The following is a 16,617-nucleotide window of genomic DNA, read 5'->3' on the forward strand; positions in this document are numbered from 1 at the left end:
TTACTATTTTTGGTACACAATCGGCCAATCTGTTTGCTAATAATTTTGCTATTATCTTATAATCTGAATTAAGTAGAGATATTGGTCTATATGATGCTGGTGTTAGTGGATCTTTCCCCATCTTTGGTATTACTGTAATTATTGCTGTCTTAGATGAATCTGGCATGTTTTGTGTTTCTTCTATCTGGTTCATTACTTCCAGGAGAGGAGGAATTAATAACTCTTTAAATGTTTTATAGAATTCTATTGGGAATCCATCCTCTCCAGGCATTTTATTGTTCGGCAGCTTTTTTAATATATCCTGCACTTCCTCTATTTCAAATGGTTTTATCAGTTTGTTTTCTTCCTCTTCTTGCAATTTCAGTAGTTCAATTTTAGCTAAAAACTCTTCTACTTTATCATCTTTCCCCTTGTTCTCAACTTCGAATAATTGTTCATAAAATTCCTTAAAGTTCTCATTAATCTCTATCGGATTATATGTAATTTGTTTGTCCTTTTTCCTTGATGCCAATACAGTTCTTTTAGCTTGTTCTGTTTTAAGTTGCCAGGCTAATATTTTATGTGTTTTTTCTCCTAGTTCGTAATACTTTTGCTTTATTTTCATTATGTTTTTCTCCACCTTATACGTTTGTAATGTTTCGTATTTTATTTTTTTGTCCGCCAATTCTCTTTTTGTAATATCATCCCTTTTTACCAGTTCCTTTTCTGTACTTACTATCTCCCTTTCCAACTGCTCTATTTCCCGATTATAGTCCTTTTTCATCTTAGTTACCTAACTTATTATCTGCCCTCTAATGAAGGCTTTCATTGCGTCCCATAATATAAATTTGTCTTTCACTGATTCCGTGTTTATTTCAAAATATGTTTTAATTTGGCGTTCAATAAACTCTCTAAATGCCTGCCTTTTAAGTAGCATGGAGTTTAACCTCCATCTATATGTTCTTGGAGGGATGTCCTCCAGTTCTATTGCTAATAACAGGGGTGAATGATCAGATAGTAGTCTAGCTTTATACTCAGTTTTCCTAACTCTCCCTTGAATATGGGCTGACAACAAAAACATATCAATCCTTGAGTATGTTTTATGTATACTTGAATAATATGAATATTCCTTCTCTCTTGGGTGTTGCCTCCTCTATATATCCATAAGTTTCATTTCGTGCATTGATTTAACCATAAATTTGGCTACTTTATTCTTTTTGCTTGTCTTTTGTCCAGTTTTATCCAACATTGGATCCAAATTAAGGTTAAATTCCCCTCCTATCAATATATTTCCTTGTCCATCTACAATCTTCAAAAAAAAATATCCTGCATAAACTTTTGATCCTCCTCATTAGGTGCATATATGTTTTCCAAAAGCATTATGTGATTCATCTAGAGCTTACTTTCTCCCTTAAGGGATAAATGTCTCCACTATATTCAGTATCCCTAGTGATGTCAATATCAATGCATAGAAAAACTTAGGTGGATTAGTAGTTTATTTTTAAAAAAGGTTTGCCCACCCCTGGTTTATATGAATGTTTGCACTTTGACGCTGCTGCCAAACACCACATTTCATGACTTGTTCATGACAATCAATTCGGATTCCAATTGTGTCCCCTGTGACCACAGTAAGTGTCACGCCTGTGCCCACAGCTCCTCCCTCTCCACCATTCGAGGTCTAAGAGTTTTTCAAGTGAAGCATCACTTCACTGTGTACCCACAGGAGTTACCTACTGTATCCGGTGCTCCCACTGCGGCTTTCTCTACATCAGAGAGACTGAATGCAGACTGGGAAATCGCTTCACTGAGCACTTTTGCTGTCTGCATCAGTGACAGGGATCTTCCAGGGGCCAACACTTCAATTCCGTGCACCACTCCCATGCTGACATGTCTGCCCATGGCCTCGTACTGACCCACCAAGACCACCAGTAAATTGGAAGAGCAACACTTAGTTTTCTGTATGGGAATTCTCAACATTGACTTCTCCGGTTTCTGCTCTTTGTTCTCCGCCTCCTTTTTCCTTTGTCTTGTGTTCTCCAGCTCTCCAACCCTTCTCTCTCCATTCAGAGAGCTATCCCTCCTCCCTGTTAGCTGCCTCCTCCTTCCTCCCTTTTCCATCTATCACGTCCTGCCTTTGGGACTGTGCTCCTCCTCTTAGCCCTCCCTTCACCATCTTTTCATACCTTGATGAAGGGCTCAAGCACGAAACTTTATGTATCTTTTTCTTTACTATATAAAGTACACTGTTTGACCAGCTGAGTTTCTCCAGCATTGCTTTTACTTCAACAAGACGTCTGTAGATTTTCATGTTTTACCTTTATCTACAATTGAGTGCAGTCAAAATGGTTGCAAGGATAAATACAGGTAGAGCAAAAAAAAATTAACTGCTAAGCACCGACATGGTCACAGAAAAATACCTTCCCCATCTCCTGGAGTGAAATGCAAGTATTTACATATTGTACCATACCTCTTCTGCAAGTAGCTTGGAGCCCAGATCTGTGTCATCCTTGTGAGCCGAGGGAGCCTGGGATCGGCAAGCCAGCTGATACTGGAACTTGCGCAACGACTGTGCATAGTCTCCACTGCTGCGGCTGTAGTTCCAAAAGGTTGGACTATTGTTGCTAGATTGGCACTCAGGGCTTCCTGTGTGTAGACAAATAAAGATTTCTAGCAAAATAAAAGTCCAATAATTGCTATAATTGGGTCTCCTAATCTCCTACTATTCAAACCAGCTTGTTTTTTGAGTTGAAGTACAACTCCATGAAAATGTAAGTTTTAAAATAGTTAACCAAAATAATACAGCAGAAAACATTCCATGGTATGTTTTGATAATTGAGCAAGGTTAAAGCTGATTGTGAAGAACAACAACTCTATATTTGGCAAAAACAATAAAAGACGATGAACCACTGGGGAAGGGACACAATCCTGATAACAAATCCCAAGGGAATTCTAAGAAACTTACTTATATGGAGAAATCTGTTTGAATGTTCTGGAAAATTACAAATTTAACTGTATAAATATGCAAATTGTGAGGCCCGAGGCAGACTCCCTTGTGCTTAGATTAGCTACAGATGGCAGTGCCTCTTACTGTTACAGAGTTCTCACCCTTTGCAAAGTGATTAAAATGTGTGTTTGTGCTGTATTTGTGTTTGTTTTCAAGCAACTTCAGGACCACTTTAACACTCCATATCTACATAGCACTCTAATTTATCCACTTTAAATAGGTAGGGACTTCCTGTTCACTTTTCAATTCATTTGATCAGACAAGTGTCTGCCCCTTTATTGCCTCTCCTGCAAAGGTGTGGACTACGCTAGATGACTGAGGCAATGCCTGATACATTGCCCAAGTGGTTTTTCATTAATCTATAAAAGCAAGAAAGCCAGGACATCACAATCAAGCTTGATGCTGTTCCAAGGTAACACAAACCAGGAACACTTGCCCCCACAAAACAGTAGTACTGAAGCCAATTGCACTCATCGATTTTTGCACTCACAGTGGGAACCAATAGAATAGTTCAACTACCGTACTTGAGTTTATCCATTGATGTAATGATAAAGTTGGAGGCAGTATTTGCTACCAATGACTGTGTGCTATTCAGAAGATTCTCTTTTCCGTTAAATGCTGTGCAAGAATAACACTTCCCAATCTGAAATAAAAAGCCCAATGCCTTCATATATCAGAGGATTTCCCCCCCTCTCTCATGTTTTTAAAAGTTTATACCAGGGGTGCCCAACCTTTTTTTAATTTAGACAAATAGCAGGGTAACTGGACATATTGGTCCACGAGTATGTAGCAGGGTTGTAGGTTAATTGGCAGCGTGGATTTATGAGCCAAAATGGCCTGTTCCCATGCTGTATGCCTAAATTAAAAATTAAAAGGTCAGCCACCCCTGGTCTATCTGATATTAATCCAGAACCTTCCTCCAATGATCTAAGGTGCAAGGGAAATAAAATGCAATAAAAGGTCACTGGCACTTGGCTCATAATTTTTGTGTCTAATTAGTACTGCTCTCTGTTTTTTCCCCACAGCTGTGTAATTTTCTCAGCAGTGTTTCTATGCATTCAATGTACATGCATTCTGATTGCATGAAGATTTACTCAGGATTCTTGGAAAGGAAAATTACTTGCCTATTGGACAATGAGTGTTTTTCTTGCTGATAAACAACAAGCCCCATCTGAACCAGGTCCAGAATTTGAGTCTCTCCTGTTCTGAATGGTTTAGTTTACATCACATTGCAGAACTTCATAAACAGAACAAGGCTTAAACTAACCCATCTGACTGCGACCATGCTTCTCCTCTTCAGAGCGGAGGAAATTTTCCAGAGATTTCCTGTCTGTAACATACTCATCCCGTGTCAGAGGTGTGCTGTATGTGACTGGGGCAGATCTGTAACGAGTTCTCACACTGGAGCACTCCAAACCTCCGACGTTATTTCCATATAAATAGGAATTCTGAAGAGGACTGAAACTGGAGCCCTGAAGGATACAAGAAAGTCTCCTTGAGTTCAATGAACAGTATTTCTTTGCTTCTAGCAACTAACTTACCAATGAACATTGAACATCATGGTGGTGTCGGTTTGAACAGACTTTGCCAAATCTTGCTGGTCATGGGTGTTACTAATTTCTTGGATAAGACTTTATTTAGAGCCTTGATGATTTTTGTAGCAACTTCTAGTAACTCAATTTATTTTAAAATAGTCACCCTCTGCCTCCCAGACCTCCATGGAAGCAAAAGGGATATTATTTGCCAATTTGTCTGCAAATTTGAATAAGTGCCTCAGGAGCCTTGACCACTTGCCCTTCTAATAGATGGGTAAACTGGCTTACAGAAAACCTCAAATCAACACTGGATGAGATCAGCCAATCCTCCACAAATTAGATGTGGACTCCGACTCTGCTAGTCAGTATGGATAAAAACCTATTAAGCAGTCGGAAAAAAATTCGGCAGCTTTTCAAGAAGCTGGGAAAGTGTAAACACTGTAGCAGATGGATAAATAACTGTAGCAAATGACAGAATTTGGATGAAAATAACGAAAGGGAACAGATGGCTGCGAAGGCCAGGGGTATAGGGGCTGTCAATTTCACCTGGTACTGGAACCAGTCAGTCAGCCAGCCAAAAGAGGGAATAGAAAGAAAGCATCTTCCACAATACTCCCAATTATAATCATCTGATTAACAGCAAAGTTAGAGGATTTATAGGATGCGAGGAGTGCCAAACTCGACTCACGTTGTCAACTGTGACTTGACGAGTAGAACCCAAGTCTGAGCCAAAAGATTATAGGTTCAAGTCCCGCTCTGGAGACTGAAAAAAAAAATCAGGATAGACACGCGACAGCAGAATTGAATCTGCTGACACAAAACACAAAAGTCTGCAGACAGTGTGGTTGAAGTAAAAACACAATGCTGGAGTAACTCAGCAGGTCAACAGTGTAAAGTTACATAACCAATGTTATGTATATGAAGTCCACTGTTTTACCTGCTGAGTTTCTCCAGCATTGTGTTTTTACTTGAAACTGCTGATTTTGAGATGAGACGTTGACACAAATTCCTAACTCCCCTCTCCAGAGTACATCAAAGCTCCCAAGACACTGGACACAGATCAGGGAGTTATCACATTCTATCCAAAATTTATCATTCAATCAACACCTTGGAGGAAACAAAAATCTTCAACATCACACTACTGTTCCCAGAAATTTCTGTTTCTTGTATCACCGAGTAATCACGAAGAAGTTTGGTGGCTGTCAGGTTGTGAAACATGCTAAATGCAGTAAGTTCAATCTTTTTTGTACAGAAACGTGAAAGCAGTAATAAACCCATATTATATGCAGAGGTAGATCCATATTGAGCCTGATGGCTGGATACTGCTCCATCTCCACCTACCGTATTGAAGCTGCTGCCAGGTGAACATATCATAGACGATGGATAGGACCCACTTCCTGACAAGGAAGGTGACTGCACAGTTGGACTAAACCCTGTCATACAGTTATGGCTGAACTTAGGGCTGGACCCAATTGGCCGTTGAGGACTGTAGGACAGGACATTTTGCCCCTGGGTGCCACCAGGAGGGGAACTGCTGGGGGTAGATGTGGTAGCTGGCTTTCTCTGTGGTGTAATTTGCACTGAGGAAAGAAGATTGGAAATATGCTCATTAATAATTTAGCTGCAGTCTTTCCTTGCCTCTCAACTTCCACCCTCTGTGAATTTGCCTGGGTCCCAATTTGCACCAACTTCTCATGTTCACTGATCTCCACCACTCGCAGTCCAAAAACATTACATTTTAAATTCTTGTGACTTTTAAATTACTCTGTAACTTCGTTTCCCCTTTCATCAACCTTCCAAATTCAGAATCATGATCACTTTACACCAATTCTGCCCTCCAATTGTAGTCATATCTGGGCCTGAAGCTCTGAAATGCAGGAACCCTTGCCTTCTGCCTCCTCTTTAAGAATGCTGTCAAAACCAAACCAATCGCTCTACAGGCACACACAAAATGCTTCTGTGAACTACCTTGGAACATTTTAGCAGGTTAAAAGACAAAAAAAAAATGCAAGGTTCTCTGACGCTATTTTCATGTTTGTTCTGTTGTCAGCACTGAGTGCCCTGTCCTTTCTTTCTAAGTTCTACCCATGTACAATTGCTTTTCCCTGCATCCTCAATTTCTTAAGCTTGTTCATTTTCTTTCTACTCCATTGTATTGAGGTGGTAGCTGATGTTTCTTTTATCCTCTGAGAAAGATTTTAGAATACAACTTTAAAATGGTGACTAGAAGGGAAAAGGAGATGGGCTGCATTTTTGGGCTACATTTCTTCCTTTGTTTAGCTATTTGGAACAGAGTATTTAAAAGTGATCAGATAAAAGACTGCAATGAGGTTGCTGATAGAAACGTTGGGTACGGTTTTAACTTTATTATCAATAAGATTAAAGCAAGAGAAAGGTGCTATCAATTTGTAGGGTGCAAGGCTACAATCAAAATGAAATTTTAAAAATGTAGGCTTCCTTCCAGTGGAAGTAATGTAGAATTTGAGCTCATGGTGGCTTCAAGATAACAAAGGCTTATTAATGAGGCAAATAACCTTGGTTGCTTTGACTGGATTAAACAGCAAATGACCTGTTAAAATGTTGTAGAGGGGGGGATAAGATGAAGGAAAGTGTTCACGACACACACAGCCATCCTGCCCCCACCCAAGATCACCCAGTGATGCACGTTGATGAAATTTGTAGGAAGGATGTCTTGGTTGTCATTGACTGAAGATAGGAAAGGAAATTGGAATATGAAGATCAAACTGGCGTTGGTTTGATGGGAGATTGAAGGGCCTGCTGAGAGAACATCTCAAAAAGAAGCAAGAATAAAGGTAATAAGTTATAGATTACAACCTGAAAACAGCTCGACCAAACCACATTTGGACAGTGATGGGGAGCAGATTTCAACTTGGGGCCCTGGCATCCATCCCATGGAAAGGAGGAATTACTTCAATCAATGCAGTGGTTGTCAAAAGGTGATATCCTCATCTCATTATAATGTTCCCTAAAATTTCCACTGAACAATCTAGACCTTTTTCCTCCCACCCACCCCCACCCTCTTAATTTGGTCCAAAGTAGCAGAGGCCAATAGGTGGAGACATTACAAGACTAACGATCACGCTCCCAACGTCTTCAAACACATTAGTCTGCCCACATCCTAGTCTGTATCAATTACAGTATTTTAGGCTTTAGCTCCATTAACCCTCAGTGAAACTGAACGCTAGCAATAAGATACTCACAAAACCCAGTTGGGCAGTAGCCTTTCAACTCAGTCAAATGGCACTAGACAAAGGCAAGATCTTTAACTCCAAACAGCACTAGATCCCCAGATGTGCCACTGCTATGTTTCAACTTACTTGGATTTATTATTCCCAGCAGTGTTTGCTGTTGTGGGGTCATCACTAAGTTGGCTGGGACCACAGCACTCCGGAAGTAACGCCAGAAATCAGATAAAGCATTGAGGCAAAACAAAGTGACCAAGCAAAACTCTGGAACAAAAGGATAAAAATAAACTGAAAAGTTTCAAGACACAGCAACAGAAGAGATTAGCATTAATTCAAGGACAATGCACCCAGTCCTAACATTTATACTTCTGGATATTTAAGCCATTCAAGTTGAACTAAACAGAACTGGTCTGGAAGGATATGGGTCAAATGCAGCCAAATAGAATGAGTCCAGATTACCAACTTGGTCAGCATGGATGAGCTAGGATTAAGGGTCTGTTCCATGCTATCAGACTTAATTACACAAACACGATGTTCTCAATATCAGACCATCCTAATCGCTCTACAGGCACACACAAAATGCTTCTGTGAACTACCTTGGAACATTTTTTAAATTTCACTTTAACTAGAAACCTTGTTGAAACTCAGGCAGCAGATCAATACCCAGTGTCCTCACAAATTATCTGTGAGCATTTTCACCTCATTATTTTATATCAGTAATTCAGTAAACATAGAAAGCAGATCATATCTTGAAATTACTGCAAGTCCCAGTTATTGAGTGTGATTTAAAAAAAAAAGGAAAAGAGCCGAGTGCTTGCACGAGGCGTACAGCAGGAGTCCCATTTGGAAAGTTTTTGAAAATTCACACAAAATGATCAGTTTCAAGCCTCTTTTATTGCATTTCCAAGTAAAAACTGTCATTACAAAATTATTGACTTTGAAAATATTTATCCTTACAGTGGTTTGTCAATTTATTCTTTTCTTTCTCCATGCCTTTTTGTTACCTTCATAGTGTGTTTGCTGCTTTATTCCTGGTTCCCGCTGCCGACCGCCGGGAGCCCGGGGTTCCCGCTGCCGACCGCCGGGAGCCCGGGGTTCCCGCTGCCGACCGCCGGGAGCCCGGGGTTCCCGCTGCCGACCGCCGGGAGCCCGGGGTTCCCGCTGCCGACCGCCGGGAGCCCGGGGTTCCCGCTGCCGACCGCCGGGAGCCCGGGGTTCCCGCTGCCGACCGCCGGGAGCCCGGGGTTCCCGCTGCCGACCGCCGGGAGCCCGGGGTTCCCGCTGCCGACCGCCGGGAGCCCGGGGTTCCCGCTGCCGACCGCCGGGAGCCCGGGGTTCCCGCTGCCGACCGCCGGGAGCCCGGGGTTCCCGCTGCCGACCGCCGGGAGCCCGGGGTTCCCGCTGCCGACCGCCGGGAGCCCGGGGTTCCCGCTGCCGACCGCCGGGAGCCCGGGGTTCCCGCTGCCGACCGCCGGGAGCCCGGGGTTCCCGCTGCCGACCGCCGGGAGCCCGGGGTTCCCGCTGCCGACCGCCGGGAGCCCGGGGTTCCCGCTGCCGACCGCCGGGAGCCCGGGGTTCCCGCTGCCGACCGCCGGGAGCCCGGGGTTCCCGCTGCCGACCGCCGGGAGCCCGGGGTTCCCGCTGCCGACTGCCGGGAGCCCGGGGTTCCCGCTACCGACCGCCGGGAGTTCCCGCTGCCGACCGCCGGGAGCCCGGGATTCCCGTTGCACCTCTGCTTGAAAGTAGCAGTGAGAAGACAAATGGGCTCTGATCTGAGCTCCTGAACACGGAAATCATTCAAAAACATGGACAACGGATTTTAAAAACACAGAAACACAGAAAATTTACATGCCTACAATACCTACTTTGTGAGAGGACAGCTTTCAGCCACAGATGTGGTGTGACCCCTAGAATGAAGTGCAGTTCCATCTACTGGATTGCCAATGTAATGAGGCTGCATGCTTAAGAGAGGGGATTAAGATTTGAAATGATCTAGCTAAAATTGATGGAAGCAGAATCCTATACAAATTTAGGGGAAGTAAACTATTTTAATAATAAATACTAAAGGGGAAAGGGACAAACTAATATGATGATTGAACACCTCTTCCTGCTTCCCCAATATCAGCAAAGACAATTGGTATTTCCCCCCTACACATAAACTTCGGAATTATTTTAAAAAAATGTGTCCCAAAGTTGCTGAATTTTTCTGCTCTTCGACGGCTGTGTAAAATATGCCTAATGAGACACAAACTGGTCTCCTAATGAAGATCATCAGACCAAGGGAAGGAAATGAGGCATATACAAAGGATCTTTTGCATTTTTCCCAAAATAGATGACAAAAGTAACATGACAGTAAAACCCACATGCCCAGCGACTCCATCATGTTACAAATTAGCCCTCTAGCATTTAATACTGACAAGCAGAATTAGGAGAGCAAGTGGATGTACTCACCAATATACCACAAGGGCCAGTAGTTGATGCTATAGAATTTATACAGCAATTTGCCAGTCCTGCAAAGAAAGGTTTGAAAAGCCACTTTTTAAATTTTCACTTTAACTGGAAACCATTTACCTTGTTGAAACTCAGGCAGCATATCAATACCCAGTGTCCTCACAAATTATCTGTGAGCATTTTCACCTCATTATTTTATATCAGTAATTCAGTAAACATAGAAAGCAGATCATATCTTGAAATTACTGCAAGTCCCAGTTATTGGCTGATTAACTCGAATATGGGAACATGTATTATTGGGTACACGTAAATACAGTAATTTTCCATTGTCATTTCCTGTGGTATCTAGTGAATTCTATTTACTGTGAGGGATGCCATACAGTGAAATTCAATAGATGGTGCGTGGCTGGAGCCAAGGTAAAGAACAGCAGAGGTCAGGAATGTGAATAGGTTTGCAGATGAAACCAGGATCTGAAGTATGGGCTGACCGTGCAGATGAAGCCAAGGTTCAGGATTGGGAACATCGTGAATCAGGAACATGGTACTTCTGCATTCAGAATCAGAGTATGGGCAGTTTGAATATTTCAGCTTGCGTTGGAAAGATAACTTAAACTACCCGAAACTTTCTAAACATTCTGTCCATAGAGGGATTAAATAGCATGTCATTGCTACTGACTTTCAAGACGTCCAAACATTATTTTCAGAAAGTCTGTGCACCATCACTCACATATAACTTGGTGTATTATAGATCTTTTACAGAAGCTTTTACAACTTTCCTTATTATTCCTCCTCATTCCGCCAAAGTTTATTTTCTCTTGGTTTTCAGGTAGCTCAAAAAGCAAGATCAGATTTAAGAGATCATGGGTTAACCTGCTAAGGAACACTTAGCAGTCTGCTCAGGAAAGACAGAACAACCTCAACACTCACTCACAATCTATTAACTCTGGCAAGCCCAGAAGACAAGGCCAATTTTGAATTTACTTGGCTGCATTAAGCAAAATGGAACAACTCCATGAAAATAAAATCACCTGACCCTAATCTGCATGGCTCTGCTATTTACTGAGATACCAAGGGGAGAAACCATAGTCAACATTTCTCATCTATCCTCCCACTATTTACACTTCCTCCAGGTAGATGAGTTGCTATTATTAAGCCTTCCAGTGTCTTTTTCCAGTCAATATCAATCTGCATCATCTCATTTCCCTTCATTTTCACCCTCCTTTTCTCCATCTTCCACTTTGTACTTGTTTGCTCCATTTTTCACAGCTCTGAATAAGGTCACTGACTTTAAACATCAGGGGTTTACAAATTGGATTGTGACACGAGTTTAACCTTCCAATTTAAAAAAAACTGCACAGATAGGCAAACCACCTCACTGTGTAGCTGCTGCCAGTCAATTTGAATCCAATCTATGGCTGCCCAGGTAGAAAATGACGTCAGCGCTTGTGTGCAATGGCCATCTTCCTTACCCTTAATTCCCTCCAAGCTGCTGAACGCCAGAGCTGTTCAAGCAGCGTGGAGGATTATGGGTAAGAAGGACAGCCATTGCTCCTGCCCCAACTCTGCTCCCTGCCAGCTCACTCCACTCCCCTGACAGTGTTCCGACCCCATGCTCGCACTGGCTCCAACAACGGCGCCGCCCTCCTCCCACCCTGATTCCACAACTTCCCTGGCCACTTACCGGGAACAGGAGATTCCCTGCGGGGCTTCCAGTAACGCAGTGAGTGCGTGACACATCACTCACCTCATCATCAAAGGGGTGGGAGTGCCTTAAATTGCCCAGTCACTATTCGACCTGGCAATTTAGGGTCCAGCGTGTAAGGAGCTGTAGGGGTTCGCTGCACGGGTATGATACATGGGTCCCAAGCAGCCCCAGTTTTAAAATGCCAAGTAACTCCACAGATTATACCTGTACTGCTATTTCAGTATTATGACCACAGGGAGATACAGCACAGAAACAAATCTTTTGTATGACCATCAACAAGACTGGCTGAAGGGGTACCAGGAATCGGAACCAGGATGCAAGAGGGTGCTGAAGGATTCCTGATCGTGTCAGAGGTTCGGATCTGGAGCTCGGGTCTGGACTGGATTTGGACTGAAGTCTGTGTGGCTGTGGAGGCTGCGGGAGTGCTGGAGGCACATTGTATAAAGGTTTTTTGCACTACCAATAAGTAGTAATTCTGCCTCACCCATAGGAAAAAAGAATCTCAGGGTTGTATGTTATGTCATGCATGTACTCTGACAATAAATCTTTAATCTAATCTGAGTATAATGAATAACACCACTATTTCAGTGTCCTTGGTTGTGAAATGAACAATTTTCTCTTTGATGTGAAGTACAATGGTTTTGGCGATAATTGAAACAAAAACAGAATCAACAACTTACATTTCCATGTAGACCATGCCTGCAAGGCCGATATTAAGCAAACCCCACACCAGTATCACCTTCCTGGTTTGCATCTCCTTCCTCATCTGTATGGTGCGGTCAATAAGAACAGTGCCAGACGCTCGATTCATCTCTGCGGGTGTCAGAATAATGATTTTGGCTTCAGTAAAGGATAAATCAGAGGACTGCTGTGCTCCAGTGTGGAAACTGCATGAACGTTCATTTGCCTAGGGATTGAAAGTACCACCTTTTTAAAAAAAATTTAGACATACAGCACAGTCGCCCAATTTACACCCCATTAACCTCCACCCCCAGTACATTTTGAACGGTGGGAGGAAACCGGAGCCCCCAGAGAAAACCCACACAGACACTGGGAGAGCGTACACACCCCTCACAGACAGCACGGGAGTCGAACCCCAGTCCAGTCTCCATCATTGGCGCTGTAAACACACTGCATTAACCGCTACGCCAACAATGGCATTGGTGTTTCAGTAGACCCAGTGATGATCTTGTTCACAAACCTTGCTCATATCAAACAAGTAAAAATCATATCTTGATGATGGATTCAAGCCAGAAACATTGGTTATGAATCTTTATCTTTGCAATATAAAGTACACTGTTTGACCTGCTGAGTTTCTCCAGCCTTGTGTTTTTACTTCAACCAGTATCTGCAGACTTTTGTGTTTTACTTCATGTCAAACAAGTGTGCTTTGATTACAAGACATCATAACCTACCTATTCCAACAATGATCATCACTCCCAACCTCACTGAAGACCTTCAGATGGACCACAGAGAACATACAAGCCCGAAGTAGGACACAAAACCCTTCTCAACTGAAACCAGTGCTCTGTGGTTAGTAAGGGATTACTTAAACTGCTATATGAGTGGGAAAAGGTTAGGAGTCAGCGACCCAAACTGCATTAGTCTTTCACTGATGTTTCGTCCTCTTGTTTAGCAAGAGTTCATATTCAAAGACTTTGCTTCCAAAGTTAGCTGGAGGAGCAGGTAGTGCAGAGGAAACACGAGGCTACAGAAGGACTTAGATTAAGAGATGTCAATATGTCAGAAAGTGTAAAGTCATGCACTTTGATATAAAAAAATAAACAAGCATGAATAGGGAGAAAATTGAAAAGTCCCAGATGGGAGATCTTTGCAGAAGGTAAACTTGCATTTTGAGACGGCGGTGAAGAAGGCAAATGCAATGCTGGCATTCATTTCAAGAGGAATAGAATACAAAGACAGGGATGTGATGTTAAGGCTCTATAAGACACTGGTGAGACCCTACAGAGTATTGTGAGCAGTTTTGGGCTCCTCACTTAAGAAAGGATGTGCTTTCATATGTTCTGTGAGGGTCCAGAATGACAAAAATATGGGGAACAATTATTGAAACTCTAAGTCCACTTAGGTTCTTAGGATTAAATTAGAACCATGTTCTTTTTATTGCTTGGTTTAGTTATTCTTCAGGAGAGGATTTCCTTGAATTCAACTCAAAAAATAATAGTAGCTCTTACTTCATTGATGGCCAGATGAGCAATTTGGATCAGATGGAAAGACATCAAAGCTCCAACTCATACGCAATGGTTACAGGATGTTATGTCTTGCTTGAGTATGGATAAAATTAGATCTAATGTTCAAGAGATAAAGGTTGAATTTGACAAGATATGGGGCTATTCATAGCCTATTATTGTAATTTGATTACTTAGGCAGGGGTGCTCTGGGGGTTTTTTGTACAATGTCTGTGTTTAGTGGGAGGGGCTAGATTCATATGTTTTTTTTTAATTTTGTTTTTTTATATAACTAGAGAGATTGGTCTATTTAATCACAATGTATATCTCGACATTAGAATACGAATTGAAATTCTCATAAGGATATTTTACCTTTTTTTGAGAATTATACAAGGTATAATTGATGTGACTCATATTCTGTGCTGCACTGGAGAAAAGCTATTTCATTAATATCTAAACAATATATACAAGTAACATTTCTCTCCATAAAATTAATTAAAATGTTTTAAAAAGAAAGGATGTGCTTACATTGGAGAAGATTCAAAGAAGGTTCACTAGGACGATTCTGGGAATTAAAGGGTTAACATACAAGGAGCATTTGGCCACTCTTGGTCTGTATTCATTGGAACTTCGGAGAATGAGGAGGAGATCTCATTGAAACATTTTGAATATTGAAAGGTGTAGACAAGAGTAGATGTAAAAAAGTTGTTTCCCACAGTGGGAGAGTCTGGAACAGTGGTTCTCAATCTTTTTCTTTCCACTCACATACCTCCTTAAGCAATCCCTTACTAATTAGAGAGGACTGATGGCATAGGGATTACTTAAAGAGGTATGAGCGTGGAAAGAAAAGGTTGAGAACCACCAGTCTCGAACAAGAGGGCACAACTACAGGATTAAAGGGTGTCCACTTAGAAAAGAAATGCAGAGTAATTTCTTCAGCCAAAGGGTGGTAAACCTGTAGATTTTTTTAAACAAACCACAGACAGTTGTGGAGGCCAGGTCATTGGGTGCATTTAAGGAAGAGATTGATAAATTCTTGATTAGCCGGGGGGGTCAAAGGTTTTGGGGAGAAAATCAGGTGATGGGCCTGAGTGGGGAAATACATCAGCCCATGATTGAATAGTGGGGCAGACTCGATGGGCTGAATAGCCTATTTCTGCTCCGAGGTCTTCTACCCTTCCAAAGATTCACCTCATTTTCCTTGAATCAAGGGACAGGACAGGGAAATGGAGCTGGACAGATCTGCTGTGATCAAATGAGTGGAGGAGCAGGTCCACAGACAACGGGCTCGTCCTGGTCCCTTCCCGACTGAACTCCAGCCCTGGCCAAACTCGACCGCGGCCCATCTCCCTGCTGGCGCCCGCTCTCCAGCTCACCCCGCCGGGAGATGGAGACTCCCCGGCTTCCCTCCACCCTCGGCCTCATTACTTGCCTTCACGTTACTCACCTCACTCCAGCCCCGCCGGCCGCCACCGGAAGTACACTTCCCCTCCAAGACGGCATGGTCCTGACGTCAAGAAACGGACGTGGAATCGTAACACGTGACCACGGTGCTCCCCGGACACGCCCGTGTGCGCCCTCTGCCGCCCGAGTGCATCCATTGCAAGCGTCTCCGCTGTCCACACGCCGGGTTCCAGCCTGTCAATCATCACCGGGCCCAGGCGATGTCCCTTCTGCACCCCTCGCCATCCCACCAGCACCCTGCAACGATGCATACCCACCACTATCTTACGCACACGGCATTTAGACCATAGAACATTGCAGTAGAGAAACAGGCCCTTCAGCCCTTCTAGTCTATGCCAAACTAGTTTCTGCCTAATCCCACTGGCCTGTATTCAGTCCATCGCCCACCATTCCTCTCCTATCCATGTATCTGTCAAAATTCTTCTTAAATGTCAAATTTGAACCTGCATTCACCACTCACGGGAAAGGCCACGTCTGATTTGTTATCAGACAATTCACTTCACCCCAATGTGTTATGTATTATTATTCCCATTAACAGCCAATGAAGAAACAAAAAAAAAGATTAACCTTAGGGTTATAAAACAAAATATTCCTAATGACTAATTTCAAAGGTAACAACTGTCAGTTTTGTTTGCCATTTGTTGACAATAAAGGCATATTAACAGAACTAAAATGTTTATATAGCATTTTCATTTCAATGTCACAATGCAATGCCAACAATAACACTGGACAACAAATTTTTTCAGGTTTGCTTCCTGAAAAAAGTTGGGGATTATGATAGACAAATTCAAGCTGAACACAAAGATCATTTCAGATTTGTTGATTCACATCAGAAGTTAGAGAAACATTAAATGAACTTTTATTGAATTTAGTATGTTTCATCACATAATGATGCTGACCCAAGCTCCTTGGTTAACTGCACATGTGGCACAACAAATGTGAGGAGCCCAGGGTGTGTCTTGGTCACTTATTTTACAACTGAAGTAGAGTTCATAGGCTTTCTTAATAAGTGCAGTTATGCTGCATCTTTGAGTCTTCAGTATCTCCTCGCCACAAATGTAAAAGAATGTATCGCGGCTGTTGCGAC

At 42.5% G+C, this 16,617-nt stretch overlaps 1 protein-coding gene across 4 annotated transcripts in view; it reads right to left on the reverse strand.

Moving 5' to 3' along the window:
* tmem209 (transmembrane protein 209) overlaps positions 1 to 15,592 on the reverse strand; it is a 32,336-nt gene extending 16,744 nt beyond the window's left edge. For 2 of the 4 annotated variants that reach the window (XR_011348318.1, XM_069909833.1), the window contains exons 1-7: positions 14,073 to 14,153; positions 12,561 to 12,787; positions 10,176 to 10,234; positions 7,857 to 7,988; positions 5,860 to 6,098; positions 4,251 to 4,455; positions 2,447 to 2,622 (exon numbers count right to left, since the gene is read on the reverse strand). Coding sequence is in view for 3 of the 4 variants with exons in the window: in XM_069909833.1 (XP_069765934.1) it covers positions 2,447 to 2,622; positions 4,251 to 4,455; positions 5,860 to 6,098; positions 7,857 to 7,988; positions 10,176 to 10,234; positions 12,561 to 12,787; positions 14,073 to 14,117 (1,083 nt within the window). In the remaining variant the exon portion in view is untranslated. Of the gene's footprint in view, positions 1 to 2,446; positions 2,623 to 4,250; positions 4,456 to 5,859; positions 6,099 to 7,856; positions 7,989 to 10,175; positions 10,235 to 12,560; positions 12,788 to 14,072; positions 14,154 to 15,513 lie in introns of those variants that run through there. The other 2 variants (XM_069909834.1, XM_069909835.1) reach the window with 2 other exon arrangements.
* Between the last annotated feature and the right edge of the window lie 1,025 nt (positions 15,593 to 16,617).

The sequence above is a fragment of the Narcine bancroftii genome, chromosome 13 (assembly GCF_036971445.1).
Source record: "Narcine bancroftii isolate sNarBan1 chromosome 13, sNarBan1.hap1, whole genome shotgun sequence".
NCBI lineage: Eukaryota > Metazoa > Chordata > Chondrichthyes > Torpediniformes > Narcinidae > Narcine > Narcine bancroftii.